This window comes from Rhodnius prolixus, unplaced genomic scaffold (genome assembly GCF_049639745.1).
Source record: "Rhodnius prolixus isolate KJV_2025 unplaced genomic scaffold, Rpr scaffold_7, whole genome shotgun sequence".
Lineage (NCBI taxonomy): Eukaryota > Metazoa > Arthropoda > Insecta > Hemiptera > Reduviidae > Rhodnius > Rhodnius prolixus.
The window spans coordinates 15,390,490-15,410,834 of record NW_027411582.1 but is presented as its reverse complement, the minus strand read 5'-3'; the positions used below and the strand labels follow the sequence as shown (position 1 = coordinate 15,410,834).

At 31.4% G+C, this 20,345-nt stretch overlaps 3 protein-coding genes across 17 annotated transcripts in view; 1 reads left to right on the top strand and 2 right to left on the bottom strand.

The window, feature by feature from the left end:
* Positions 1-12,532, bottom strand: part of LOC141447061 (probable sodium/potassium/calcium exchanger CG1090) — a 35,942-nt gene extending 23,410 nt beyond the window's left edge. For 4 of the 10 annotated variants that reach the window (XM_074114239.1, XM_074114242.1, XM_074114246.1 and 1 more), the window contains exon 1: positions 11,229-11,423. Coding sequence is in view for 1 of the 10 variants with exons in the window: in XM_074114238.1 (XP_073970339.1) it covers positions 11,229-11,237 (9 nt within the window). In the remaining 9 variants the exon portion in view is untranslated. Of the gene's footprint in view, positions 1-559; positions 2,090-4,294; positions 4,401-9,570; positions 9,590-11,228; positions 11,424-12,367 lie in introns of those variants that run through there. The other 6 variants (XM_074114244.1, XM_074114247.1, XM_074114240.1 and 3 more) reach the window with 5 other exon arrangements.
* A 2,647-nt stretch (positions 12,533-15,179) lies between these two features.
* Las (lipoyl synthase, mitochondrial) lies at positions 15,180-16,533 on the bottom strand. Its single transcript, XM_074114251.1, has one exon. It carries the CDS (start codon positions 16,531-16,533, stop codon positions 15,430-15,432), a length of 1,104 nt encoding a protein of 367 aa, XP_073970352.1. The 3' UTR covers positions 15,180-15,429.
* Positions 16,534-16,804: 271 nt separating this feature from the next.
* LOC141447067 (tetratricopeptide repeat protein 1-like) lies at positions 16,805-20,290 on the top strand. 6 transcript variants are annotated; one of them, XR_012454113.1, is made up of 7 exons: positions 16,805-17,092; positions 17,643-17,816; positions 17,906-18,091; positions 18,364-18,418; positions 18,508-18,880; positions 19,785-19,866; positions 20,134-20,290. XR_012454113.1 is itself a non-coding variant. In XM_074114254.1 (5 exons), exons 1-5 carry the CDS (start codon positions 16,805-16,807, stop codon positions 18,618-18,620), a joined length of 816 nt encoding a protein of 271 aa, XP_073970355.1. In that variant the 3' UTR covers positions 18,621-20,290. The 6 variants fall into 6 exon arrangements, 1 of the variants encoding a protein (XP_073970355.1); XR_012454112.1 differs by having other exon boundaries at positions 19,952-20,290; XR_012454109.1 differs by having other exon boundaries at positions 19,785-20,290.
* The last annotated feature ends 55 nt before the right edge of the window (positions 20,291-20,345 follow it).

Genomic DNA, 20,345 nt, shown 5'->3' with positions numbered 1-20,345 from the left:
TTAATGTACCCCTAAAGATATTGTTCATCTAGTGAATTGTTACTTTTGAAAACAATTCTCTCCTTTAACATTCTGTTGACAGAAATAATGGTAACATAATCATAACATAACTGCTTAACGATGATACTATTTTAATCAACTTTTTTTCAGATTAATTTCTGAATATTTTGGGACTTTGCATTTCATTTTGTCTCCATTCACAAATGACATGATAATGGATTTCTATTTTTAGCGTTTAAAACATTCGTTTTAATGTTTTCCAACTAATTTTTAATATTTAATTCTGTCTTAGTTTGAATTCGTTTAATGTTTAAATGTAATGCGCTCAGCGCCATGATTTACTTCACATTTCTCTTGTGTTAATTTGGTGTAATTTGCATTTAATTAAATAAGTAATCAACCTAACTTTACAAGTTTTTTAATTCACATTAAATTTTTCTATTATTCTAATTGTCATCTTATCTTCTTCTAGTGATAATTAATATTTCGTTAAATTGTAAAGCTCATTGTAATTGTTGAAAGTAATAAATGTTTTGACAAATATATATTATGTACTTACATTAATTTTGATGGTGGAACCATATCATTTTTAGCCCCAGTCAACTTTTGCACCTTATACTGCAAAATAAGATCCTATTTATTCAAGTTTTTCTTTTTGAAAATGCTATAATTTGGCCCAATGAGTTTACCTTTGACCGAAATGATCTATTTGGCATCACTTTCTCTGTCATCCTAATACTACGTTCATTCTCTATTTTATTTTCATTTTTTTGAATAAATGGTTTTACTTATCCAATCGGAGAAGGCACTGGCCTCCACCATTAACAGTCTTGTTCGGTCTCTAAGTTTCACTTTCATTCACCACTTCAAGCAGTACTTTCCAGGTTTTGTCCATCTGGTCCAAACATGTACTTTAAATCTTCCCAGTCGGTGTCTTCTTTTAGGTCTTTAATGAAGTGTTCTTTTGGAAAGATACCTCTGTTATCCTTATAATATGCTCAGGGCGGGTGTTGGTCTTGTGGTCAAGAGCGTGGCTTTGTAAGTGGGCGGTCCCCAGTTCGAATTCCGTGTATGGCTACTTTTTATTTGTTATACAAAATTGTTTACAGTAAAGTATGAGCTCCCATCCCTGTTCACGACACCTAATTGGTAGTTGGACTTTACACTGAAAAGTCCCACCTGAAAAAATAGGCGATTACTTTACTTCTATAATATGCTCTATCCAGCTTTTAATCTCTACTTTTTATAAATTTCGGTTCATTTTTCGCAACATTTTCCTTTTATTTTCATATGTTTCTTATTAATGTTTTTATTTTTATTTTGTATAACTTCATTTTGGTCAACTTTTCGCTAATCTCAACTTCAAACGTCTAAGCTTCTATCTGATGCACACATGCTGGTCCATTTCTTTTCTTTGTTTAGAGTTGGAGTCGATTACGGAGTATAGATATCTTAATCATCTTCTCTAAGAGGTATTATATTGTTGTTAATATACACAGTTCTCGTTGCTCTTTCAATAGCTTGAAAAGAAAACCCATGTTTCACGTTCCTATTCTACCAAAAACAACATTATCAGAAAAGGTTAATAATTGGAAGGCATTTAAAAGAATTGCCCTTTGCTATTTATTCCTTTCTAAGTACAATTTTAAATAACAACTATAACAAATATAACTATAACTAAATAAGAACTATAGCCCAAGTCTATTACCTATTTTAAGAGCCACTTAATTTAGAGTACACCCTCATTCAGTCTTTAGCTTCTTTTAATATCAAAAAATTGGTTTAAAGGATGGATTTTTTTCCCCTGAAAGATCAGACATTCATCTCCAAATCCTTTTCAGAAGAAACGAATGGTTCCATCATAAATGAGTAGTAATATTTTTTTCAGATTTTTTCTCTTTTTCATTTTTAAATATGACAGAAATAAAAAATTGATTATAAATCATGAAAGAAAATACCGTGTAAAATATATCCTTTCACACGACCGCTTCCTTTTTCTGACCAAGGTAAGCACGATTTATAGTCTTACAAGGGGAGATTTGTAGAAAAGAAGGGCAGCGAGCTGAGAATAGCAAGAAACCTACAAGCTATCCTTCTGTGAGGCTTTTTTAGCCTAGAAACTTTATTTATTTTTTCTTATTTTCATTTATTATTTTTAATAAATTAAATTAAAAATGTTGAGCCACACAAACACTGAGTACAATTTGGCCACAAAATTTAGATTAGTTATTATTAGTAATAAAAATAATGAAACATGAATTGCGATCATTTTCTTTGCAAAGGGAAATCAAAATAACTTAAAAATTAAAAGGAGTCAGCAAGCGAGAAAAATGTTCATGGAAATATCAGACAAGATAGAAAAGGGCGAGTAAAAATTAAAAGAGTGGAGTCTAAGGCATCTTCTGTGTACGTTTAAAGATAAGAGTAGAAGATAGAGTAAAAGAATAAATTTCTGATTATTGGTACTCTAAAATATTATTAAATGTAATTTGATCGTAGGATATTGTGACAGAAAGAAGAATGAAATCTATTCAAGTTGTTTGCATGCTCATTTACACAAAATTAAGTAGAGGATCTTCTGGCTGAAAGACCTTCCAAAAAAAGGGATGTACTACTTAAACTGATCTAAAAAAATCACCTCTAATAATAGTAAAATCTCTCTAATAAGAGCAGATAATTTCAATATCAACTAGAAGTTCGTACACTTGCGCACGCATTTCTAGAAAATGATTTTGTGATCCATTCTGTTAAACTTGTTTAGTTAATAATAATTGTGAACTTATTCAATATCAAAATGCCGTTGCCAAATACCATTATTTTATTAGTACCATTACTAATTATTGATTATTTATTTATTCAGATTAACGTCATACGATACTAAATTTGCATTAAACTAACACAATAGTGTATATATAAAACTTATTGTTTTAGAGTAACGTTAGCGAACTATGCTTCAGAAATTTTAGAACAAAGATTTGTCAAGAGAAGTCTATTGTTGTATTTGTCATCTCAAGTGTTAAATCTTTATATTAGTTAATAAAATGAGACCTAGGCAGATCCTAAACTGTGTACTTTAAATTCCATTCTTCTATTTATTTACTTAAACGTGCTTATATCTGAATTTAATCCATTAAAAGCCTTTTAAAGTTAACAAAGTTTAAAGTTAAAGCCTTTTAAAATTCTTGTAAAACTGAACTGGAAAGCGAACGAGACCGTTCTTCTAATAGAACAATAATTAAAGCAATAACATTTCACTGACATATTTTACATTTAAAATAATTCAAATTTTCAGCGAAAAATCTCTCTTATAAGTTTATTTCTTTTTAACAAAAAATAATAATGGCTTTAATGAACTGTAACAGCATTGCTGTCTCAATGGGTCAGCATTTGCTTCTCCTATAATTACCTATTACACAAAAACAAAAAATTTAAAAAAAAATGTTCAATTTGTATAATAAAGTGACCAGCACTTAGATCCTGCCCACTTGAACAACTCAAGTCGTTAGTCAACAAAAACCACATGTAAGCTCACCTGTAGAAAACAGTCCAAAATATTTACCCTCTTCATGATCCTGCATGCATTAACCTACATTAAATACACTCTTTTTGTAACCTCCTGCACTAACTACGGTAGACTTAAAGAATTAATTGCAAGTGATTAACCATAAGACGGTGAACTTTTCACCAAAATGTGGACCACATTCTTACTTGCACGCAAGTAGCATTGAATAGAGGGAACAGCTTGCCTTTCCACGAAGTAAGTGAAATATTAATCAGCTTAACTTTTTTCTGGATGTTAACAGAAGCATTTGTCGGAACCGACCAGTATGAATTCCAAGATTGTTCAGCTGAAGGATGCCAAGGTTGATGGAGGATGTGTCTGACAACAATGCAATTGATTATACGAACTAAGAGTGTTGAAGCAACCAACAATGCTAGAAGTGGGTGTACCCCCTATGATTTGGACTTATTCCGATGGTTTGGCACTTTAAAATCCAACTTAGCTTCAGTTAATTCAACTTAATTTAGTAAGCGATAACTACCATTCCTTTAGCGAGTTCAATTGGTGGATCAACTATGTTTGCCAAAGATTCGTAAGTGCTTCATTAATACATTCTCAAATGCCTAGGCTTTGATGGCTAAATTTTATGAGGAAAATAAAGTATTGAATTCAAAGAGATTTCTTATGCAGGTGCGCAAATGATCGGGCACAAAAAAAATAAATGTTACCATGTCTTCTTAAGCAATCCGGGAAAATGTATTTCAATAAATATGTATTAAAAGACCAACGTACCTTCATTTTCACAGAAAAAGAATAATCTTATTAAAAGTATTGCACATAATTATGAATAAGATTGAAAAAGAGATTAGAGATATCCAAAAACAATGGAGATTGGTAACATTCAGGTTATAAGGTTTCCTTTGGATGCTAACTATAAAGCGGAATTCTCTTCTTTTTTTTTATTAGAGAATAACCTTTACAATGGTTGAATAGACACAAAGGCTCCTAATTAATTCGCTTCCACCCAATCAGTTTCAAATTACTGTGTGAACAGAACAGGGAGATTCAATTATCTTAACGCCTACAATCATCCCGGAGATGAATGAAACTGTATCCCATTTAAGGTAATAAGTTATATCGGATATTTTCAAAATTATATTCTCGGAATAATAAATCCCCAGTCATTAAAGGCATTTTTTTTGGAAGACAGTAGGGTATTATATGATAAAACGAAATAGAAGAAAACCCTTTGAATAAATCTAAAGAACCACTTTTGATCTTTTAATTTCAGAGTTTTCCTCTTTGTATTCTCTTTCTCTTTTGAAATTAATTATTTTGTGATTGAGAAGGAAGGAAAGCAAATTGAGAAATCTTTTCAATGTCATCAAAACAAAATAAAAAATAAATAAGGGCTCAAGAATGCCCAAATTGTACCAACCAGATTTTGGAAGATTCACTCTTCCACCAGGATAAAGTGGAATGATCTTTTCTTCACGATTCTAGCGGTTTCTGCGTGTATCCTAGCTTAAAAATATTTACACATTGACGTTGGAAATCTTACTTTAACCGTAACTACATGGGTTTAGGTTATTGTCATAGGCAAACTAAAGAAAAAAGGTAGCTCATCATTTCACTCGCACATTACATGTAGTATACTTAAAAGACCTCTGTTCAGTGTATTGAACAGAGAGAATGGAGCAGCAATGTATCATTTTTAGTCGCCATGGAATAATTAAGTTGAGGAGCGAAATCTGTCCATATGTGGCGTAGAGAAAACACGGACTTAGCTCATACCGTAAGAGGCCCTAAAGAGGGAACAATAGCCACCAATCAGCATCTTAAACCTTTCCGTTAATTTTATTACTTCCTCGCCAACTAATCCTTCAATTCCTTTTTTTCTCTAAAATACCTTCCCTGCAAACACATACTGCGTGCGCAGAATTCTTGAGGAAGCAGCCTTTCTATCGTGCAGTCTATCTTCTATTCAGTGATCAGAATATTCAAATTAAATGTTTACAATTATTAAACGTAACAGTAAAGATTGAACACGATTGATTTCAAGCTCTTTAAGAAGGAACCGCCATACGAGGTCTGTAAATGAAGTAATGAGACTGATTTTTTAAATTTTTTTATTCAAAAAGAACAATTCTATATTGTCGCCTTCAAAATAACTTCCTTCTGAAGCCACCCAGCGCTGGAGACGTTTCTTCCACTCCTCATAGCGGTGCTCGAACTCAACTCCGATACTGGAATAGCCTTCAGATGGTCGGTTACAGACGTTTGAATGTTTTCGACTGTCCCAAAATTTCTCACGAATGTTTTTCGAAGTTTTTCAAGAACCTCTCGGTAAAAGTGTCTTCGAAACTTCGAAAAAGGGTCATTCATGTGAGACCAAACATCAAGAACAAGTGGGTGTTGCATCACGATAATGCTCCTTGTCACACAGCAACTTCAATAAACGAGTTTTTGGCCAGTAAAAACATTCCTGTGGCTCCTCAGCCTCCTTATTCACCTGACTTGAGTCCTTGTGACTTTTTTCTCTTCCTGAAGTTGAAAAATCACCTCAAGGGAACTCATTTTGGGACAGTCGAAAACATTCAAACTGCTGTAACCGACCAGCTGAAGGCTATTCCAGTATCGGAGTTCGAGCACTGCTATGAGGAGTGGAAGAAACGTCTCCAGCGCTGTGTGACTTCAGAAGGAAGTTATTTTGAAGGTGACAATATAGAACTTCGGTTTGGCCATTTATCACTTTAAGGACAGGTAATCAGGGCCAGCTAATTTGGGGTATTTATTAGAAATAAATACCATGTACGTAAAAAAATTGTTCAAGAAAATTAATTTCACTGCTTGATTGAAGCCCAATTATCTTCCCACAAAAAAGTGAACATTGTTATTTTGAAGAACTATACTATTTGTAGATTGTACAAAATTATTTGCAAAAAAAAGGAATCACTCAAGTTTGTAAAAAATATTGTCTTGAAGTTTTTGTTTCATGCTTTTAAAAAAAACAGTCGCCATTCTGCTTTAAGAGTGCTATTAAAGATTTTGGCGTTCAGTGTATTGAAATAAGAGCCATGAAATATGATAGTATTAAACTTAGAGAAAAACTTTTAGAATTTTAATTATAATCCATCTTATCATATTGTTAAGTTTCGATTTATCTGTCAAGTCAAGACATTTTAATAACTAGTTAGTTTATATACTCTTGAAAACTCAACTAAAACTTTAGTAATAAATTTTAAGATGCAATACTAGTGACAACCTTGATTGTCTGTGGAGAAAAAGTGTTCCATATACTATAAAGTATTGCTAAGAAACATGAAAAGTACTTATTGAAGGTCTCAGGAAACTGGAGAAAATTATATAAAAGGCCAGAGTGGGATTAGAGAAGAAAAGCCGTTAGGCTCCATCATCGTCAACGCCTCCACAATAACATTAAATATCAATTTTCATTTTTTCTTTTTTATTTTTTAAATGTACGTAAGTTGAGTGAAAAAATCTTTTTCCTCATTATTAAATAACAAAGTTTAAAAAACATCTTGACATTTTCCAAAATATTGCAGAACAAGTGCATTATTTACAGTTTCATTAAAAACAAAATCACTTTGATTATACTTTTTAAAATATTATAATATTTTAGATAAACAATAGATTAGCACTCAGCGTAGCTATAAATAATACTTAAGTAACTAATACATTATAATAAAACGCTACCGTCAAAGATTACATATTATTATCTCCTAGTTATGATACTAAGAACGCAACACACTGACCTAATGAGGGTTTTATTAGTGTGCAAATAGGCTATTAGTGTCTTAGAAATGTGACAGAAATAGACAGGTTGTATAACTTCACTCTTCGATGAGCCACTTGCTCTCCAGTGTAAGCTACTTGGGTCTCTATATGGACAAAAGACTCACTTGAAATCTACATACTAAACTAAGAAGAACGGAACTAAACTGGCGATACAAACTGCTGTCACGTTTACTCCATAAATATTCCCTTGTTAATCTAGATAATGAAGTTCTTATCTAGAAGATTGAACTGAATGGACTTACGGGAAAGAAGTGGGCGGCTCTAATAAGTGCTCTATCACCGACTAGAAACTCTCCTATTCAAAATTACTTAGCAGAATAACCAATACTCCAATTTACGTTACCAACCATTAAACCCATTAATCCAAGAATTTTTCCCATTTTATTCCTGTAAATTTTTGCTCAAATTTCTAAAATCAATTTAGTTTGGTGCCTACTGAATTAAATAAATGTTTTTAGCGCGTTGTATTTGGGAAACAGAAATTTAAAAAATCGCTAAAATTTCAAAGTTTACTATTCTGCTTTCAAAGTTTGATTTCAAATACATTTTTCAGTTGTCCAGATTTTTTTTACCAAAAATGGCTCCAATGATATTCAACAATTTTTTTTTTTCTTCAAAATTAATTAATCGATTTAAACCAAAACTTAACTCTTATACATTTAATAAAAGTTTAATTTAAATAAAACATTTGTAATAAAAATATGTTTGCAAAGAAGGATCTAATAACAGAAGATTAAACATGCGGGTTTACACCCACATATCTTTGTGAATAAAACCCACGCAAATATTACAGGTATTTACAGTGAGAGTAAATACTAATGTACAGTTGTTTCTTCTTTTGCTGACAGAAGATTTACAAACATTTATAAGTAGATAAACTGTAGTTAATTCATTAAATAAGTTTATTCTTATATACCGCAATTCTAATTGTCAAAAGATATAATAATTTAAACATGCATAATTTCGAAATTAATAAATAAAATCTTTTTAAATTCATTATTTCAAGTTAGTCTAATAATTTTTATATCAAGTTAAAGGTAGGTTACTAAAAAGTACAGGAGCTTTAATACTTTTATTGACTAAATTCGCAGAAGTGGAAGCTCGTTAAAAGGTTTCTATGCCCTTTCTTTTTTCCTCTATCTACAGCAAAAGATAATTTCCTTTTTCTTCTTTTTTGTATCCCAGTCCTTTTAATCTGATAAAGACTCGAGATATTTTTTTTAGGTAAGCGTTGTTTACACAAATGTTTCACAATTTAATGAAAGAAAACTTTTTAATTTAGCAAAGTAACGTTTTAAAATTTGAACAATATTCTCATGTTTCAATGGATTTGTCCAAAAATATTAATTCAAAAACTTCTGATTTGAATCTTCAGATATTAAGTACGACTTTCTCTCTTTTTTAATGGAAACTTTTTTCTCCCCAACATTGAATTTTACTGAAATTATTATAGCCCTCAGTGAATAAATGAAATAGGTGTGGATCAGCTACTTTAAAATAATGAAATTACTTTTATGTTATAAGCGGTTTGAATGACCCTAAGTAAATGAGAAAGTGGCTGAATAAAATTTAAAGCGAGCTTCTATCATAACCAAACATGAGGTTTCAATTTTAAAGCTAAATGTAGGTCTTCTAGTGCCTTAGAAAATAACTTTTACAATATATTACGGTACATTGTACTAAATGGAATTTTAGAGATCTTGTGGTGAAAATTTGATAGGAAGCAGCTACTCATGCTCAAGCTTCTTCTTTTACTTCAATGACTATCAAGATAAAGATATCAAAGACTAGTTTTTAAAGATAAAGTTCTGGACTTGGGTATCTGCTACCTAATTTGAAGCCGAAGTAAAAGCTCTTAAGCAGTTGCTGGTCATTCCGTGCTCTAACTAAAACCGGTGGCTAAGAAGCGATGGCTGTTCTGGGAGTTAGCACAGTATGCCCTTCTCTACCCTTCCCGAATCTAGGGCGATTGGAGGTTTTTTCGCTAGAGTTACTTTCTTCGGGCGACATATAAGTCCATCCTGACTTGACATACACCCTCCAGTTCTCGCCAATAAATGACCGAAAGTTTTCACCCAGACACATTACCCTTGCCTCTAGCCTTATACTTTTTTGAATACTACGATTCACTCTACAAGATGGTACAATTTTTAAAGTCTCTTTAAAGAAAGGGAGAGACAGTGAAATCTACCTCTTCTATTGCCTGAATTCTTTACCATCGATGGTTTTAATAAGACAGTTTTTAGTACCTTGGAACTGGAGATGATGTTTCCTGGAGAAAACTCCCGCATTTTGCAAAACGAAAAGGTTTTACTTGACACACCAACAAAGGGTCATAATAAACTTCTTTTTACTGCTAACAGAACCTACCCCAAGTTTAATGTAATCTATAACCTCTATTCCTCAAAATCACAAAATATGTTTCAAATAAAATAAAAAAAACATTATGTGGCTAATTAAATAATAATCAGAAGAGTAAAACGTTTAAATCATAATTATTGCAAAAATAAGTTTAACAACACCTAGTTAGCCTCACCCACAGGTAACCTCAAGATGTGGTAGGATTTGGGTGGTACCCTATTCCTAGAAATAAATTGTAGTACATGTAGAAAGGGGTCGCAAAGAAGAAGTAGCTAGATACAGTCGCATTCATCAAATGCTATTCATTTTATATCATAGACAAGTAGTATTCGTGCAACAATATTCGCTTATTTTTCAACCAAACTTCTCATGATCTTATCGTCACTTTAAATATTGATAAACATAATTAATGAATTGGAGAGTTGTATTATCTCCATTTCAACTCTTATTTATGTAAACCCAACGCAATTTAAATCTTCCTAAACTTCTGCTAGGTGAACATAAAGAAAATCGACACTATTTTCAAGTATTTGAATAAAACATTTGCATTGCTAGTGTTCCTTATCTTGTTAAGTGAAGCGATGATATAGAATCATAACGATATCAGTAATGTTGTGGGGATAGTATTTTAAAACATTCTGTAATGTGAGAAAATTTGAAAATAATAATTATATAAACAAAAAAATTCAATAAAGTGGGTTTTTTTTTTCTGGTACCAATTTCGGTCAAAAACTTTTCGCTTCTGAGCAATTTGATAATAAACTTAAGGAAACACGATAGTACAATCAAAATCTGTAAATATGGTACATTAGAAAGCAATACCTCTTTCCAGAAAGCGACTCTCCATTTTTCGAATTTTTACTTGTGTACAAGAGAAAGTAAATTCTTTATTTTTTTAGTTTTTATATTTATATACATTTGGTATAGATTAGATTTTTAATAACTTATAATTTTGATTTGTAACTTTTATCGAGTCATCAGATTTCTGATGTACTGAAGCTCCTGAAACTTACGCTTTTAACAAAAAATGTAAATCAGTTAAATTTTGAAGCAAGTAGAAAAAAAAATAATTAAGGAACATTTAAATAAGAGAAAGGTGTGTTTAAGTAATTTATAACCATTTGTTTTTTTATAATAAAGAATAGAAATACATAAGAGGATACAAAAATAATAAGAATAAATAATAAACAAAAAAAGCTTCTTAAAGTAAATTAAGAATAATCTACTAATAACAATTTTTTATTATTTTTCTTGCTGTGATAGGTATGTATTTGTATGGAAAGAGATGTTGTAAAGGATTGTTGAAGTAGCAAACAGAGATTACAGAAGACGGCAATGAGTGCCCTTGCCTGGTGAAGAACCTCAAGAGGGTGTCAACTGCAGAACCTCAAGGAATATAATAACCCGTTAGATGGGGCATCCGAAGAAATTTTACCGGCCGTTTATTTTATTTTATTTTTTCATGTATTTATTTTCATGTTTTATCTTTAATTATTACCGTAATTTGAATTAAATATAATCTATATTAAATGCGTAAAATTCTTACCTTTTTCATTATTATTTTTTTGGAAGGTTTAGTTCAAGTCCATGGGGCCTTTTCTTGTAGGTTTTTCTTTAAAGAAAAAAAAATCAACAGTTTTTTTTTCAGAAGGGAAAAAATTTGGGATGGAAAGACTGAAATATCCCGTTGCAGAAGACTGTTGCGTAGGCAGCTAGATACTAACATTGTTCAATGCCAGTCGAGTCTGCGCTATGGCCGATTTTGCACCTCCTTACACCCTCAGAAACTTTACGGGGGTTAGTGGCCAACCCCTTTCTGCTCTTTTCCTTCTATAGTATGAAGCAATGTAGTAAGGTTAAATCAATTGGAAATTGAACCCTAACCCATTCTTACATAATCCTAAAAGGACGGACATCCACTGCTCTCTAGCCACAATCACGTGACTTAACTTTCATGCGCTTTCATAAGTAGCCATTCTTGAATGAGAACAAGCAAATAGGGGCCATCCTGTAAACAGCAGCAACTACTCAATGATATCGACATTGAGACGCTGAATACACTCAATAAATAACCGAACATTGATAGTTACTCAACGAAAGAGTAACAGGAACATTTTATCATATTATTTTGTTCAAGCTCAACTGATTACTGGTTGGCTAAGGTCGAAAACGAGAAGAATTCTCCTACCTACGTTGAAACTTCCTCCTCTTTTGTTAATAAGAAAATTACTGCTACTTGTCAAATTTTCTTGAAAAGAGCTTTTCACCGAATCTTCTTTAAGCGTCGTAGACGAACTCTTTAGCAATTTAACTTGCAATATTTCCCAAGATAATAGTTTTTCTTGGAGGGGTGGAATCTAAAGAAATTAGTTCACTTTCCACCCACACATCACAACATTGGCTAGGTAAATAACTTCAATTGCCTATTTTTTTAGACGGGGCTTAATGTGTTTATAAACAAACTAATTTTCCGTTCATGAGGTGGAAGCTCATACTTTACTGTTAACAATTCTTTCAAAAATAAAAATTAGTTAAACATGAGATTCGAACTAAGGATCTTTCACCTAAATTCCACTCTTATAATATAATCACTGCACCAGATCCAATAGGAAAAAAGGAATTTACTGAACAATTTTTCAGTTGCTATGACTTAAACTATTTCATATAAATTTAACATTTACTTACTCAATGAATTTACGATGTTTTTTAAAAACATTCTCAACCAAAATTTATTATTTTTGTAATGGGTTTCTTATGAAATTAGAACGTTAAAGTTTTCCTCTAAATAAGCAACCATTTCATCTATTACAAACATTAAATAAACTATTTTAAAAACATGGCAAACCTTAAACATTTGTAAAATTAACCTACAGTATACCGTTTCTTAGTTATAAATAATGTCGATAGAGAGATTGATGTAGTTTGTTGAGCTTTTCATACAATTTTATGCAACCTACCTTCCTGGCTATTTTGTGTTTTCTTTAACTTTAGGGAAATAAATCATTCACTGTACTCAGTAGTCTTGGATGTGTTCAGCTGACCCTGAAAGTAGACTTGAGACGAATAAAGAAGGCTGGATTATGGTTCTCTAGTGGATCCTAAGTCATTGGAGGTACTGTTGATAATAAAAAGAGTCGACCGTATGACCGATAAAGCCTGTAAGCCTCTGATTTAAAAGTTATTAGCTGGACAAGGCAAACTCTGCAATATACTGAACTGCAAAAAGAATGATGGCTGAAGAAGCCTTCAGTGAGATGTATTTGTAGTTGTACAATAACAAATATTAATAATTTAATTAATTAAGATTTTGTGAAAAAGGCCTACTTTTTAATTTTTCTTTGAATTTGATAATCTAAAGAATCCTCTAGAAATACTTTCTTAAAGATTTTGCCCTTCCTGAATTTGCAATAAAGATTTTATTAAGGAACGTGGGATGTTTATGGTGTTATGTTCTAGCGTGGTTACTTATACTTTGATAAATAACCGGATTAATAGCATAGGATCAGCGAAAAAAGAAATTGTCGACTACTAAAACGCCGTAAAATGTCCTAAGAGGAAAACTTGCCAGTGCATTGATACAAAGCAGTGCTCATCAATTCTAGCCACTTTATACTCAAATGTTTAGAAATTAAATTCCAATCCATTTTATGTCTTCAAAGTTTAAAGATGTGATTAAGTTCATTGTTTTTATATGAAGAAATGAAATTTATTTACCAAATGCACTTGACACTTTCTTTTTGTTGAATCCAAAGCAATTCAGCTTTTCATCATTGGTATACTTCTTTGCCATCGTCAAATCCCTTTGGAAAGGATTGCTGTTGTCTACTTTCATGAACTTTTAATAATATTTTTATTTTCTGCCATTTTAACAGTTGATTGGAAAAATATCAGTTCAGTAATATAGGATTCAGTCAAAAACATTCGTAAATTCTGATAAAATTAAAAATTATGTTTACCCAATCAGCTTATTAAAATGATACTATCTCTAGTTAAGAAGAATAATAATTCCAGATAAAAATTGTCATTAGGAACTTCAATAAAAAAAAAAATTACATGACGCACTGTAAATCAGGCCAGGCAGTTCAACATTCAGACATAGCGGCGCCTCCAGAACACCAAATAAAACAAGTTCTAACGACATCAATATCTGTTGTTCAGTCAGCCTTTACAAGTAAATAAATGACTTTAATAATAAATAGATCAAGTCATTTAGAATTATTTGGAAGGTCATTAATGTATATAATGTGTGCTTAATTTTTTTGATATTTAAAATTAATGAAGCATGGACTCAACTATGTACTCCTGACTGTGAGGAGATTCGGCTTTTAATACGATTGAATATTTTTCCACTTCAAGTAATCCATAGAAACAAAACAAAAATATGGTGAGACGAACTTTATCTACTTTTACTACACGATTGACGATTTTTTTTAAATTTTACAGCTAAGAGGGTTTCTTGCAAACGTATCAAATTTTTTAAATTGAGTTTTACCCAAGTATAAATTTATATGATGTCCTTTTAGTTTTTCGTTGTTTTATTGATATTTGCTTCAACCACTTTATTTGAACTTGATGTATTATCAATATAAAGTCAAATTACTTTTATTTGTAATGTTCCATAATTTGTAATAAACTGAAAGGTTAAACATCTCAGTTAGCACTTATAGATTAAAGTACAACAGGAACGGCGTTTCTGGCTGGGAGCCAAAAACCCTTGCTTTATTGTGTTATTGCCTAATATCGAAGTCTTGACCTTGAGAGTGTTAACTTTAGTTAAGACAAAAACTGCCCTGATAGATGAAGACGTCTCAACCTTTGATAATATTATCTAATTCAAGGTTACTTGTAAGAAGAGGACAGTTGCTCTTCAGTCAGTTCATCTGACACCTATTCAGGCAGGGACGTTGTTTTTTTGGAGTCCCTGAGCCAATGTAAACGACGAATAAAAATTCAATGCTAAACAAGTTATAAGCCCTGGTCATAGATCAGGGTTGAAGGTGGGTTTAAATGGTTTGAGCCCACTTTATTATTTTCAGTGATTTTTTTCTACATAAACGGTTTGAAGCAAACCAAAGTTTTCATGCTAATAATGGTTGAAGGAGAGATTTTACAATGAAATGAAGCGTTGATCTTGTTGCGACTCCGATTTATTATATGCGAATGCTTTATAATAATAATGCATCCAGGAGCGGAGCGCGGACATTATTTGTGAGTTCAATTTAGCCCCGATAGATAGCAGGAGCCTCCTACTTTGGCACCCGCAGTAAATCTTATTGCAAAGCAATTAGAACCATTAAACTAGAACAAGTGATTTAACTAGGATAAGGATCTTTTATTGACAGCAAAAAGTAGTTAAATATGTAACCACAAATAATGCCTGGTTTAACCAGGTTTTAAAAAAAAATTAAATATTAATTATGATAGTTCTTCTTAAACTATCTACGTTAGCGTTGACCTCAGTGACATACTGGTTTGATAAAGATAGTGAAATATTAAAAATGTTAAGAAATCAACAATTTATTTGTACTAAAATAAAATTATTAATAATCAAAACGTTTTCTACAATAAATTATATAATCAAAAGTATCTCTTATTGATTTAAGCTATACTTTTTCTGTTTAAAGGAACGCTTTTGCAAACAGATCCTTAAAAAACAACTTTTAAATTTAAAAGATTTAAACAAAGAAAACAATTTAACAATATTCCGATTATTTCAAACAAAACTCAGATGTGTTTAATCACAGAAATCACTTCTTAAGTTCTGAATTCGCTGCATTTTTTCTTGCTTTTATAATAGAACTAATGAAAAATTCTCCTGCCTTATAGGAACTCCTTACTAATGGGCCACTTGCTGTGTACAAAAAGCCCATTTCGTTTCCAACTTTTTCCCAGTATTTATACTTCTCGGGATGAACATATTCAACTACTTTCAGATGTCTTCTAGTTGGCTGCATATATTGACCCAAAGTTACACAATCAACATTATGTTCTTTTAAATCTTTTAATGTCTGTTCTATTTCCTTATCAGATTCACCTAAACCTAGCATAATAGAAGATTTTGTGATAAGTTCTTGATTTATCTCTTTTGCTAATTTCAATACTGTTAAAGTCTGACGATACTTAGCTCGTGGATCTCGAACATATGGTGTTAATGCTTCAACTGTTTCTATATTATGGGCGTACACATCTAGTCCGCAGTTGGCTACTGTAGCTATAGCATTTCGATCTCCTCTAAAATCTGAGACCAGACATTCAACTAACATTGTATCTTTCATTCGTTTAATTTCTTTTACAGTAGTAGCAAAATGAGTTGATCCGCCATCAGGAAGGTCGTCTCTATCTACTGAAGTCAATACCACGTAATCTAACCCCCAGGATACTACGGCTTTGGCCGTATTTATAGGTTCTTGTGGGTCCGGAGGAGGAGGGGTTCTTGAAGTTTTAACAGAGCAAAATCTACAACCTCTTGTGCACGTATCCCCTAGTAGCATAACTGTTGCCGTGGCAGTCCCATGTTCACCACCACCCCAACATTCACCAATATTAGGACACCTAGCTTCCTCGCAGACAGTGAATAAATTCAAACCTCTTAGCTGTTCCTTTATTCTTGAATAATGTGGGCCCATTGGAATTTCTCGTTTCAACCATGGAGGAAGGCGTAATCTCTCAGTATCTCCTTTCTCTCTCTTTAATTTACCTTTATAATCATTCCAATTCTTCTCGGTTACATTTTCTGCAAGAAAATCTTGCAGATCTGGTCCTTCATTGAATTTATTTTGTAGTTTCTCCGGAATAAAATGTTTAAATCTCACTAAATTACGCACTGGATCTGTTAAACGATTCACGAACATTTTTATACACTATTATCTAAAAAAAATTAACCTTCTCAACTGTTACCTGTAACATATTCCTGACATTTGATCGATTAATCCGATAGCATGACACTATAACCTTAGTTTAGACAGAAGGGAAAGTGATGGTTTGCTACTAATGGTAGGTTGTAATTTAAAGAACGAAGTACTTCTTTGCAGACGGTATTTAATATTTGAAACCTATAAATTTGTGTGAGTAGTTTTTTGAAGTTTCTAAAAATAACAGTAAATTCTTAAGTAATTAGATAGTATGGAAACAGTAGATACAAAATCAGAAAATGGTATTCCTACAAATGAGGAAATAGTTGATTCTTTAGTGAAATCTTTGGAAAGTTCTTGTCAAGTTGAGCGAGAGAAAATTGATGTCAAAGATAATGAAAATATGAAAGAATCACTTTCAGAGAGTTCTGTCCCGTTAGAAAGAGATGAAAATCTCAATGGTCAAGAAAATGATAAACAGAAAAGCGAAGAAGATGATTTCATTGATGAGGAGTTTCTAAAAGAGCAAGAGAAGTCTTTAAGCGAAGAAGATAGAGTTGTAAGTAATCATTTGTGTAAATAACAATCTATTTTCAAAATTACGACTCTTCCTTTTTGTCTTTAGCGCACCGTCACTACTTATTGTATTATTTATGACAAAAAAAAATTGGTTATTCCTCCCTTGCATTGTTACATTTTCCATCTTTTTTAAGATATCAAATTGAATTCAAATATTTGTAAACGTTTTCGTTAACAAAAAACGTATTTGATTTGATAAATTCCATTTAGAGAGCTTCCTTAAGCTCAACTTTTCAACCATGTGTTTTAATTGTTTCCAACACTACTTTTTTAGTAGAACGAATAATTTGTAAAAGAAAAATTAATTAACTGGTTTGTGTCTGTGTATTTAAGGCTGTTGTATAGGTAAAATCTACGGGAATGCTAAATCCAAGTAGGTTCCTGCACCAACTGCTTCTGCAAGGCCTATATTATTGTATGAATGTTAGGATTGCCTGCGTTTTTGACTTTAGGCTGAAACACCTACAGAGTCTTGAAAATATCTGATTAAATTAATCAATTTAAAGATTTAATATTGTTTTACTCTTTAGAGATTAAATTCAGAGGCAGCTGAACTGAAGAAAACCGGCAATGAACAGTACAAAAACTGCCAGTTTCAAGAAGCTGTAACTACATACACTTTAGCACTCCGTACATGTCCACTCTGCTATAACAAAGATCGGGCCATGTTATATGCCAACAGAGGAGCAGCCAAATTAAGTATTGTGAGTATTTACTTAAGGTAGTCGTTAACAGAACATACTGGCAGAATATTTCCATCCATCTATTTTTCTTTTTATTTTATTTTTTTAAGAATCTCACCGAATCGGCTATTGATGATTGCAGTAAAGCAATTGAACTAGATCCAGATTATGTGAAAGCGTTAATGAGGCGCGCTCAGTTATATGAAAAAACTGACAAGCTGGATGAAGCTCTTGCTGATTATAAAAGAATTTTAGAATTGGATTCAACGCATAAGGAAGCTGTAATGGCAAATATGGTTAGTAAGTTGTATTGATTTATTATTTATCTTTTAGTGTTATTATTTTCTGACTATAGAGGTTTATTTTGTACAAAATGTAGACTCCGAAACCTGGATGGACGAGAAACTGAAACTAATGGTTTCGTGATAAAACTTAAACTTGTTTTTAAAACTAGTGCTTCAAAAGCAAACTTGAAATAGGAAATACAAATTTTTGTGAGAATTTAAATTCAAATATTAATTTTCTTACATCTAAATGTTCTAATTTCCGTTATTTGATTTCGTTTTAGAGATTACCACCTCTCATTAATGAAAGGAATGAAAAACTAAAAACTGAAATGCTAGGTGAGTTGGAAGCTAGCAGTAATTAAAATCTTTTTTGTTTGCATATTTTGTTCTGCATAATATTTAATGTTTTTTTTTTTGTCATGTAGGGAAGCTTAAAGATTTGGGCAACATGGTTCTTAAACCTTTCGGTCTATCTACAAACAACTTTCAGATGGTACCAAATGAATCTGGCGGATATTCCATAAGTTTCAAACAATAAAAATTAAACTTTTTAAATTTTAAAAACGTTCCTTTGTAAATATTATATAAATTAAACCAAAATATTTTCAGTACATTTATTTTTTACATTTTGTAAAAAAAAAAGTTTCATATTTTGTCAGCTGTCTTTTTTAATCATTATTTTGGAAAGCAAATTGAAAATTTATGTTTAATAATAACTAAACAAAAAATGAGAAAAATGACCAAAATGCCTGAACGTCGTTTAGACTTTTTGTTAGTAGAAGGTGCTAAGGTTGACAGGTACAACTCTTTTCATTATATTTTTTTAAATCTCGGAGCATAATTTGTCTTTCATTATAAATTTCATTAAATGCAACCTTCTGAATTATAAGTAAACTTAGAATTTACTACAATTGATATTACTTATGGAGTATTCAATCATTAAAAATTGGATCGCAGTTATTCCACGGTTTACAAATTTGACGACTTAATTTTCATCACCTTATGCATGGATTTGTTATACGTAATTATTTTGTTATAAGTACATATATAACCTAAGAGTGTAACTTTACTCTAATAATCGACTATTCATATTTAATAAAATTGATGTGAACTAATATTTATAGACTCAATTTTTCGTCTTTTTATTTTCATTAATAAAAAGTTGTGACATTCCTTTGGTAATGTATTTTAAGTACATAACTTAATCATCCACCAATTCTAACAATTGTAGATGGTAACATTCGAAATTATTTTTGCCATAATATTTATTACATTGAATTCTGTGCAACTGTTTCCATTATTGCAAATATGATTTACTCACACCTGTCTCTTTAATTTAAAAATATTTAATCAGTTAAGTGTGTCAGTAAAAAAATATATTCTTCCTAAAGTATCATTTCAGTATAATGTACTGTTAACTCACCCATTGTGATCTAAAGTACTGATTTACTGTTTTTAATTTGTGTAAAGGTTATGTTAATTAAATTTGTTTCTTTGATTTAAAGTTTGAAGAAAGTGAATGGGCTTTCATCCATTGTCAGAGTTTAATTCATCACGTTCATGTAGCGAATTTAATATTTACATAAAAGATATACACTAAACTAAAGAGGGTAGAATTCAACAAAATAGGCAAACTGTGGGGGATTAAAGAATCAATATGAATCAGCATCACATGTACAATCAATTTTTCTGTTAATTTTAGATGTCGTACAGAAAATACATCAGCTCTAATAGATAGAGTATGGATGCTTTCAAGGCCGCCCATGTTTAATGCCAAACCTACAGTATGTACTTCAATTGTTTCAATTTACTAGCGAAAAAGTCTTCTTTTTTTTTATATCCTGGTATTTTTATTATAACTATTTTCAGATAAAACTAATATTTCGTGAATTTAGGGAATTGTGCAATCCTATTTAGTGTTACACGTAAAAATCAACGACCAGAGCTTTTAGATAATAAAGAGAGTGGCTGTAGGCCTCGCCCATTGTGATCGAAAGATTTATTGTAGCTCCTTAATGAATCCGTTTTTTTTTGTTTTTTTTTTTGCCAAGATCCCTGAAGAAGTGAGTAGTCTATTGTGGAACGAACGGAGCTTAATACTTTTTTAAAAATTGAACTGAAATATTTTAAGTAGTTCGTATCATTCAAGAAATTCTGTATATGTGAAAACGATTTTTTGGTTTGTTAAATAAACTTGTTCATCTATTAGTTTTATTTGATCTTGGAAAAAGGTTTGACCAACGTACCTACAAAAAAAAAAAAC

Coding starts and splice junctions, on each gene's coding strand:
- Las (XM_074114251.1), bottom strand. CDS start 16,533: ATGTTCGTGAATCGTTTAACAGATCCAGTGCGTAATTTAGTGAGATTT.
- LOC141447067 (XM_074114254.1), top strand. CDS start 16,805: ATGGAAACAGTAGATACAAAATCAGAAAATGGTATTCCTACAAATGAG. Junction 18,092..18,363: donor AAGCTGTAATGGCAAATATG/GTTAGTAAGTTG, acceptor ATTTCGTTTTAG/AGATTACCACCTCTCATTAA. Junction 18,419..18,507: donor ACTAAAAACTGAAATGCTAG/GTGAGTTGGAAG, acceptor TTTGTCATGTAG/GGAAGCTTAAAGATTTGGGC.